General features: G+C 35.3%; 1 protein-coding gene across 1 annotated transcript in view; it reads right to left on the bottom strand.

The window, feature by feature from the left end:
* Nucleotides 1-7,872: 7,872 nt before the first annotated feature.
* LOC145662030 (uncharacterized) overlaps nucleotides 7,873-10,300 on the bottom strand; it is a 41,793-nt gene continuing 39,365 nt past the window's right edge. The window contains exon 2 of the mRNA XM_081727365.1: nucleotides 7,873-8,664. Coding sequence (XP_081583491.1) covers nucleotides 8,073-8,663 — 591 coding nt within the window. The 5' untranslated portion in view covers nucleotide 8,664 and the 3' untranslated portion in view covers nucleotides 7,873-8,072. The remainder of the gene's footprint in view (nucleotides 8,665-10,300) is intronic.

The raw sequence follows: 10,300 nt of genomic DNA, 5'->3' as shown, positions 1-10,300 counted from the left end.
AAAATTTGGCGAGCAGAATAATAAATGTTTGAAGAGAATGATACATTTAGGGAGGAGAATCAGTGGCGGATCTAGAAAGTAAAAACTGGGGTGCTAGCCAGGACCCAGACTATTAATAGATATACCATGATTTTACTATACACTTTCAAAAATATATAAATAATAGCTTAAATTATTTTTGTCACTCAAAAAACTTGGGGCTTAGGCCCCCTGGACCGGACTAGATCCGCCATTGAACAGAATGGTCAATTTAGGAAGCGAATGATAATTTGGGGAAGGGGAGAATGTAAATTTTGAGAGCTGGCCCCAAAACCTTGGATATGGATCTCGTGTATAGGAATCAAAAGTAAGACAAACGTTTTTTATATATATATCGGCTAACATTGAGGACGAAGGGGGTAAACAGTCCTTAAACTATGGACATACGGCAATATGACACCTTTTAGCAAGGCCATAACTAGCAACGCACAATTCGGATTTGCTTGAAACTCCTACACTACAAGAGAGTAACGAAGGAGATTGTCGTTACAGTCCATTATGCGACACTACAAGAGAGTAACGTCCCAAAAACAGTGGAAAAATCACTGTCAGTTGGAACACGCAAAAACAAATTGCGTGAGATGTCGCTCACCGTGCTTAAGAACTTTCAAACCGCAGTAGGTGCACATTTACCGCTGCATGACGTAGATCTGCAGCGGTGGGCTCTCCAGGCAAGTCAGGAGCATAATCTTGCTTCATTTACGGCCTCAAACACGTGATGGTGGGCATTTAACCGGGCGCACAGTATTGTTTCACGTAAAGTGACCAAACTTTAAACTGTTTTCAGACATTAGCCAATGTGTATCTCTAACGACGTAACTAGTTATAGTATTGCGTATGTTCTCAGTTTAGGCGGTGTTTATCCCCTTTATCCTCCATGTTGGCCGGTATAAAATAACACATATGTCCTACTTTTAATTCCTTTATTCACTCCAGGAGTTTTAAGCAAATCGGAGTGTGACACTTTTAAAACTTTCCTTGCTAGTTAAACATCCAGTTTATAAACCGTTAACGATGAACAGATTATTATTAATATGTAGCTGTGAAAAGAAAGAGTAACATTGAAACGTGAGGAACTGTTTCTGATTAAATTATGCTTAATTCAATTTTTAAAAAATGTCAATGTAATGGATTCTTGGTACATCATCTCTTAAAGATGATAGTGGTTATGGGTACTTCTAATAGAGATAAATACGTCCAATCACGTGAGTAACGGCAGTGTGCTACAATTGCTAGTTTTAGTTTGTTAGGTAAATTACATCATTAAAAACTTGCTGAACATAACAAATTTCTTTTCTAATTATATGACAGAAAAATATGATTTTCTACAAATAATTGTAGAATTTAATATTTCCTTTTTAACCCCTTTCTGCATGATTTTTTTCTTTTAGCGAAAAGAAAATAATCAGAATTGGAAATCCTCATATGGGAACTTGAAAAATGAATTAGAACTTGAATTTTAGATTTTTCACTTAATTCCGGCGAGAAATAAGTAAGTGCCATATATGACACACTTACAACTCACAAAGAACATACCAGATGACAGCAAAATATCTTATTCATACACGTCAATATCTCACACAGCAGACAAAACAGTCATTTGATGCCTTTGATAAATCACAAAAAAGCTAAAGTGAGAAAAGGGTATGTGCCCTATATGGCACGGCATGTGGTAATGGGTTAAAAATCTAAATTCAGGTTCCATCTAGGGATGCGCACGAGACAAGATTTGAGGCTGTCTTGTCTCGAAAATGTGCTGTAAAAGTGATGTCTCGACTCGAAAAACGTATATTTTTCTATTGGAAGAGCTGTGTCTCGACTCGAATTTTCTCAGGAAAATTCCGTCTCGACTCAACTCGTGCGCATCCCTAGTTCCATCGTACAGTTAGTTGTAATATAACTTAGAATTTACAAGGATATAATCATAATTGCATGAGATTATGCCGTTTCTCACTTTTCCCTAATTAATAAGTTTTGTAATTAAACAGATGAAAGTTACTTATCCTAATTATGGCCAGATCCTAATACCATCATTACCAGATCACTTGCCGTAAATTTAGAAGCATCCATGATGCCTTCAGGGGCTCGTCCGAGGTATAACATTTCCCCCGGAACTACGACATTCCTCTTGGGCATATCTCCGACATGCTCAACGTGGATTACCAGTATTTTTGCAGTACTACTTTCACCTTCCATATATTGAAAGTCTTCTGAAGTTCCCATTGTCTACGGTTCTCCCCGATTCTCATTTTCTTATGTAAGATTTATCACTCTTTAATTCAGTATAAAGAGTTGCTTCAGTATAATGTGGCGCTACTTCTTCCGCTGCTCCTCCATAAAACAGCTTCTTCCCCTTCCTGTTTTATCTTTTCCATATTTTCTACCACATAGATATAAGGTCACCACTTGCAAATTTACTTTTGACCTCGTAACGTTGAAGAAAAGCTTCACCCCTTTCTCTTAGCGTGCTGAATGAAGTAAAAAGCGTGGTAGAGAGAAGTAGTGACCCCCCTTTTATGACTCATTCGGTTTTGATTCGCTGAGGGATGTTACGTGACCTGATCACGTGGTATGACGTCATTGAGATCGATGTCCTCTTGATTTTGGCAGGGATACCTTGACCCCCTCCCTAAATTTTGGAAAGGGTATCTAGGACCATCCATTAAATTTTGGAAATTGTCAAATTTAAAAATTTAGTATTGTAGTATAGGACCGGGATATGTACCTCTGTAAATTTGGTAGTTCATCTCGTTTCCTTTCCTGGGTAAAAAATTGCCAAAATTATTAATTTCCGAGGTTTCTGTCTTATTTTAATCTCTTCGATTAGGCTTTATTACCTTATATTGCTGCATGGGTGAACATAGGGATTCATTTCCTTTCATAAGATATGGGTACATTGATGCTTCTCAAATTTTGGGAAGAATATATAGGACCACCCCTTAAATTTAGGGATAATCAAAAAAAACAACAATTGCTAACTGTTTTGTAGGAACCCAACATATATACCACTGTAAATTTGAGTGGTCCACCTTGTTCCCATTTATGGACATAAAATTGACAAAAAATCAAAATGGGGAGGTTTTGGACCTAATTGCAGTAGCGGCGCTAGGGTCGTAATAGAAGGGGACAAGAGGAGAAGCAAGAAAAATTTTGGGGTGGCGAGGCAGCCACACTTGTTTTGCTTTGAATATTATTAGTATTGGTTGTACATATTATTATTATTCATAGGTTGCACAGAAAAATGGGGGAAAGGGGGGCCAGAAAAATTTTTGGGATTTCGATCGCCCCTTCTCGCTCCCTGTAGCGCCGCCACTGCCTAATTTATCCCTTTTTATGTGGGTTTATCATGTTATATAGTTGAGTAGAGGAGTTCACTCTCTTTTAAAAGACATAAGTACATTGGGATACTTTTCTAAATTTTTGGGAGGGGTACATTGACACATCTTAAATTTGGGAATTGTGAAAAACAAAATTTGGTAAGCTTTCTCCAGGACTCGAATATATAACTCTGTACATTTGGGTAGTCCTGGTTATTCTTTTCTATGGGTTAAAATTTTTCATATATTAGTATTACCTTCGAAGACCATTTAACACATTATGTGATTACATGGTTGTGTATAGGAGACCATTCTCTTTTATAAGACATGAGTACTTTGATGTTTTCTTCTCAAAATTAGGGAGGATATGTTGGTCTACTTGGAAATTATCAAAAATCAAAATTTGATAATAATGTTCCCTAGCACCCAAAAATGCATTTCTGTAAATTTGGTTGGTGCCGATTATCTCCTTCTTTGGGTAAAAAAAAGAAATGCCAAATATTAGTATTGTTAGCCACGTGATCTATTATTGACTTATCTTATTTCCTTTGATAAAGTCTACTATTAGAGAGATGCGTGGGGTCTCTGATTTGATGCCAGGCCCCGCCAGGTGGGCTTTGTGGAGGGCAAGCACCGTCTTGTTCAGTTTCCTTTGGGTTCTTCCTTTCTTCCCAATTTCATTATTACACCATTTGCTATTATCATCACCCTTAGCCTCTAAGCATAATCCTTGGACGTTAAAGTAATAATAATAACAATAAAAAGGAGATATTTCTAGAATTTCTAAAAAAAAAAAAAAAAAAAGTATGATATAGCATACACTGGAAGAATTGGTAGAATTTTCGCTCTTCGCGGAATGAACATTTCATGGATTCCACAGATCCCTGCAGATAACGAAATGCAACATGTAGACCAGCGTTTCCCAACCGGTGTGCCGCGGCACACTGGTGTGCCGTGAATAGGCCGCTGGTGTGCCGCGAGGAAATCGAAACAAACTTACTAATTCTATAGCAATCAAGTTGCAAGACAGGGAAAAATGTATATTTGTATTTCCCATTACTAGGAACCTCCACTATGAATCCACAATTTTAAGTTTCATACCGTGTTACATTTCTGTACATTTTTTAATGTTGAAAAAGGTATTTTTGATTGTTATGGCCATTATTGCTTCTTCATTTTTGCAGACTATTTCGTAACTTGAAATGTTAAAATATCATTCAATCCTTTCGACAAAGCAAACATGCATATAAATTACCTACATTTGTGTTTTAAAAGAACAAGAGACTTGTTTGTTCGTTCGTTATTTAGTGATCTTCCTTCATAGTGAAAGGTTGGACACAGTTTGCGAAAAAGAAAGCGTATTTTTGAAAACCTGGGTCCAACATTTCATTGCAATTGTTTTCTATTTCTAAAGCATAATGAAAAATAAGCATAATGATTTACCACGGGAGAAAACCAGTGATCGAGCTTTCTTTTCTGTGAGAAGGAGATCAGTAATCACACACACACACACACACAAAATACCATGCTGTTTTATATTTATAAATAATAATTTCTGAGTGTGCCGCGAGAATTCAAGTTACACCCGTAGTGTGCCGCAAGTTGAAAATGGTTGGGAAACGCTGATGTAGACCATCAGTCAGAACAAGATTAATACTTCCATAGTTGGTACAGTTTGTTTAGGGGTCAGTCCCTATTGTTTTGTCTTGTAACCTTTATTTGCAACTCATGTTTTACAAATATCTAATATCATGTAAGTTTTTATATCAGACGTTACAAAAGTCTCATTTAACAAATACTGCGATACAAATACTCGTAACTCTTCTACCATCTTCACAACGTAAATTCTGTAATTAATAAAATTTCTAAACAGGGCGTAACAGGGCGTAAATTTCGTAGGTTACTGACAGTTTGGAAAGGGGAGAAGGAAGACTTGGAAGAGGAAATGTTCGGATTCTACCAAACAATTTTAAGGTATTTTATTGTTTAAATTTCATAAAGAACTTAAGTAATTGATCTTTTGTGCCTTCGGATTTCCTTCTATGGTTATAAACATCAAAGGTTAATATACAATATTATTAGAAGATAGCTATGAAGAACATTTGTGGGCTTGCTAAATCAATTCCATTTTCCCTTCCTATATTAGCAGACCAAGCTGCATCCTCAGTTGAAAGTCGGAGTAGTGCAGAAGAGGGCGCTTACGAGCACTGAGTTAGCGGAGCGTGAACAAGCGAATATGAAACGTAGCATCTCTATGCCCTATCAACGTCAAAAGTCACAATATACAGATACATTCGAATGAGACCACATGAAGAGCGGCTACGTGTCTCGCACAATTAGTGCGCATGTATGGCATACCGTCACAATATTGATGTGTAATATGGAAACATGGATAAAATAGAACCGTACACAGTAACGATTGAGAAGTGGATCACACTATGGGATGATAGACTTATCTTCATGGTTGTGACGGTTGTAACATCATCCATAGAGTAATATCGACGCTGCACCACGGTTATGTCTGCGTCGACGGTTCGACATCTCGGCTAATTGTTTGATTGGCAACACGTATGGCCTTGCATCAGCTTTCGTGGTCCTAGCACCACGAACGTCTCAAATTACAATGCGTACGTGATCACTGTCGTTGCTTTGTTGAATGGGAGACGATCATGTGTTCAGAAGAGTCACACTTCAAAATCTTCTATAGTGATGGCCGCTGTCGTAGTATGTGTAATCTAATCTGCCAGCATGTATTATCGAACGCCATAACAGGCAGAATGACATTGTGATGTATGGAGCCGGTACTGCGAACAAAACGTGATTTCATCTGCTTAGCATTGAGGATAATTTCACCAGTGATCGCTATATCAAGTGAGTTTAGGGGCCGAAGTTATATCATTTCCTCAAACAACTCCGGATGACATATTTCAGCTAGGCATTGCTAAGTCGCATATAACCCAGAATGTGCAAACCTTCTTCAAGGAACAACGGGTGTCACTGCTTCCCTGGCCTTCACAGTCGACTGACATATCACCCATTGAACATGTATAAAATATAGTTGATTCGCAACTTGGTAATTTTTCTTCAGCAGACAGTATCTATATATTGTAGATTATCATAAAAGCAATGTGGCAATAATTTCTTAGGACACATCTAGCGCTTGCTTGATTTGATGAAACGAAATATAGGTGCTCTGGTTGCAGCACATTGAGGTTTCCCGCCATACTGATTTACCAAGGCAAGAGATAAATTTCTGAAATTGTAACCACTTCTGTATAGTCATATAACAAATTTAGGGTATTCATTCCGCTCTTACGTTCTTTCTTAGTGTCGCAACTTTCACAAACAACAACGTATATACCAAACTTTTTATTACAACACTGTATAATATCCAAGTACACAATTTGATGGTGTGTATAATTAATAAGTCAATAATTGTTTGCACTATGGTTTGAAGTTTAACATCCCTTTCTGCATCCAGACTATATAAAACATTAACCTTCAGCTTAACGTGGAATTTGAATCTTATGAGTTCCGATCTGGAATCGAACCCGGATATTCTGAACGCGTAAAATATTGACACAAACTCCCATATTCGACAGAAGTTGTGGCTTAATTCATAAAAACAGTTAATATACTCTTATATTTTATTTATATATTTGGCATTACGTGAAGTAACAATCACATTCACACAAGCGAAATATAAAAACACACTAAACAATCATACAAGACATCATTCTAACAATAATACTTCTCTTGTAAAATGTCATTTGTTTTATGTTTATAGTTATATCAGGACACATACAGAGTACTACATATTTAAAACATTGAAATAACTGTAGTTGTCAAGAATGACTGAACATCACTTGAAATAAGTAATGACATAGTAAATGCATTCATGTTATTATGAAAAATGTAACCATCAGTTCAAGGACAGGCTGAACGTACAAGATTTCCCCGGTAAATATGTTTAACAATAGTGTTTTAAACATCAGCCATGCCAATTCCTTTTCATCTACAATGATTTCTTCCTAAAATTTTCTGACATGTCCTCCACCCGAAAGCAACGTCATTTTTAAATTTTAACATGGCTGAAGCGTACTTTCTAGTATAAATAATTTACTTTGTATACATATGTGTAGTTGATAACTGGTTCAAATACGTGGAATTATTTGTCTTCAACATCTTAAAATTTAAATGATGCATTCGTGTTGTGATTTCTTTTGTGAGATCCCTGCTGAAATGTTATGATTTTTGTGGATTTTTTGTGCTGAAAGTTGTATCATGTTTACACAACTGGAAGTACAAGAAAATAAGTTTACATTCTAAGAATGTTACTCGCTTTATATTTATCTGTCATGTCACACATCATCGTCCAAATTTTCTTCGTACACTCAAACAATACAAACAATAGACACAAAACATAATTATATATATATATATATATATATATATATATATATATATATATATATATATATATATATATATATATATATATGTGTGTGTGTGTGTGTGTGTGTGTCGGTGTGTGTCCTATGTGTGTATACATACATACATATATATATGTCCTGAAATGTCTCCTTTGTATACAAGAAACAGTCTTACAATATGAGAAATAAGGAGAAATTTATGGTTTTCTTCGAATTATTATAATAAAATTTGTTTTTCCCACAATTCATAAAAGATGCTTTCTTACTAACTTATTAAAGTCTACTATTTAGGGAAACAGCAATAGAATTGCTCTGGAGGACATCTAGGAACCGAAATTTGAAGTTTTGGGCAATTAGAAATCTTAGAACATCTGCAACTTGATATGTATTTTTTACCATTTTCATGGTTTGAATTGTAGAGACGTCGTTTTCCAAGTAAGGTCTCAGCCAGCTGATCTGACGAAATGAATGCTGGTAAACTACGGACATTGTGAAATCCTGGAGAAGGCTTCCTCGTATACGTTCTTCTTGTTGTTGGTGGTTTCTCAGTTGTCACACGCACTGGTTTAGGAGAATATCTTGGATGTGACGTTGACAACGGTGATGCAGATGATGGCAATTCTGATGACGATAATGGTAATGTTGTTGCTAAAGATGATGATGGTGCTGATGGTGACAATGATGAAGATGGTGCTGATGGAGATGATGACGACTGTGCTGTCACTGATGTTCCGTCATCTTCACCTATGTTATTGGTTAATGTTGTTCGGTCATCTGATAACGTTACATCATCTTCAAAAACACCAGGTGTTTCTTGGGTTGATACCAATATAAATACTTGAAGAAGCCCAATGTGAAACAGGATAAACTTCATTCTGTAAATACAAAACACTACTTTTAGAAATCAAAGATAATACAAAGTATTTCGAAATTTATATCTAAATATCAGAATATAAACAGTAAACATTTAGAAAAGAATGTAAACATTAGAAAAACATTAAATATGTCTACTTCAGACATATTGTCCTCAGATGACTGAGCTCATCGTGTTTCTAAATTATCATCTCGAAATATTGTAGTTTTAATGCTGAACAACTGTACCTAAAATGGGTTTTAAAAAATCTTAAATCAACTGTGATATACAATCGAGATCTCCATCTAATACAGGTGTAAGTTGATTTATTGTATGAAAATATTAATAATAATCGAACACATCTTCCCAAAAGAGCGAGAGGGTAATCCGATCCAATATTCTCGTCCGTAAATAGAAATGACGAGTTCGAAGCCGCGGTTCGGTTAGTGATCGTGACTTATTTTCTTCAGGTTTTAAATACGGATCTAGGGCACTTCTTCAATGAATCACTCCATCAAAAACTGAAAAGAATTACATCCAGTCAGTTCCAGTAGCGTACGCAGAACTTCGTCAAGCGGACAGGAGTTCAACCTACCGAATTCATCATTTCAGGATTTCTGTATACATATCTTAATATGGTACATGTTTATTTTTTTCATAATATTTTGTTCAATATTACGTCACTAGTCACTTTCTAAAAAGAAACGGACACATTATTTAAAACAGAATAGTCAATCCTCAAAAAGAACAAATGATCACATCACCGAAAGAATCGGCCACTCGTGAAACGATCACTCCCTCAAGTGTTAATAAACTACCACTTCGTCAAATGATCCCATCATTAGAAGCAATGGTCGACACACTAGTAACACTAAACCGTCCCTAATTGACTTATTATTTCCAATAATGTATGATATTTGAGTGATATCTATCAGCTATTATAATCTATGGATGATTTACTTCTTCAAACTTCACTTAGATTTCCATGCTTAATGTTTCAAGCGTAAAATTCCAATGTGTTATTCTATTTGCAACTTTGTTAAAAAGAGTCCGAGAGGACTCTGGTTTTGTCCTGGGCAATATGAGTTTCTGGTGGTCAACATCCAGTCCGGTGTTTTCTCGGAGATTTTCTTTTTCTCCCACATTCTCATTACACCAATTTTTCATTATCATTCACTTTCATTCATTATCATTTATTATCTGTCTTAGTTAGCTTACAACAACAACAACAACAACAATAATAATAATAATAATAATGATAATAATAATAATAATAATAATAATAATAATAATAATAATAATAATAATAATAATAATAATAATAATAATAATAATAATAATAAAGTAAACATTCTTATTCCAATTTCTTAAGCTAACTCATATCATGCTGCAGTAACTACTGAACTATTTATTTATGAAATGTAAACAAAATCTTTTAAGTCTTTTGTGTGTGTGCGTGTGTGTGAAAATTTGAAAGGGACTTAACCTAGTGATACAGTACTCCTGGATTTTTAAAAATAAAAATGACATACCATATTATATAATTATTATTGAAATATTGATTTATGAAATATAAACAAAATCGTCAGAGCCGTTTTCATAAAATTTGCTACTACTTTATTTTTGGCGGTAGGTAGAAAATTCACCCTACCACCTCT

The sequence above is a fragment of the Thermobia domestica genome, chromosome 10 (genome assembly GCF_964235325.1).
Source record: "Thermobia domestica chromosome 10, izTheDome1.hap1.1, whole genome shotgun sequence".
NCBI lineage: Eukaryota > Metazoa > Arthropoda > Insecta > Zygentoma > Lepismatidae > Thermobia > Thermobia domestica.
This window is presented reverse-complemented; position numbering and strand designations above follow the sequence as displayed.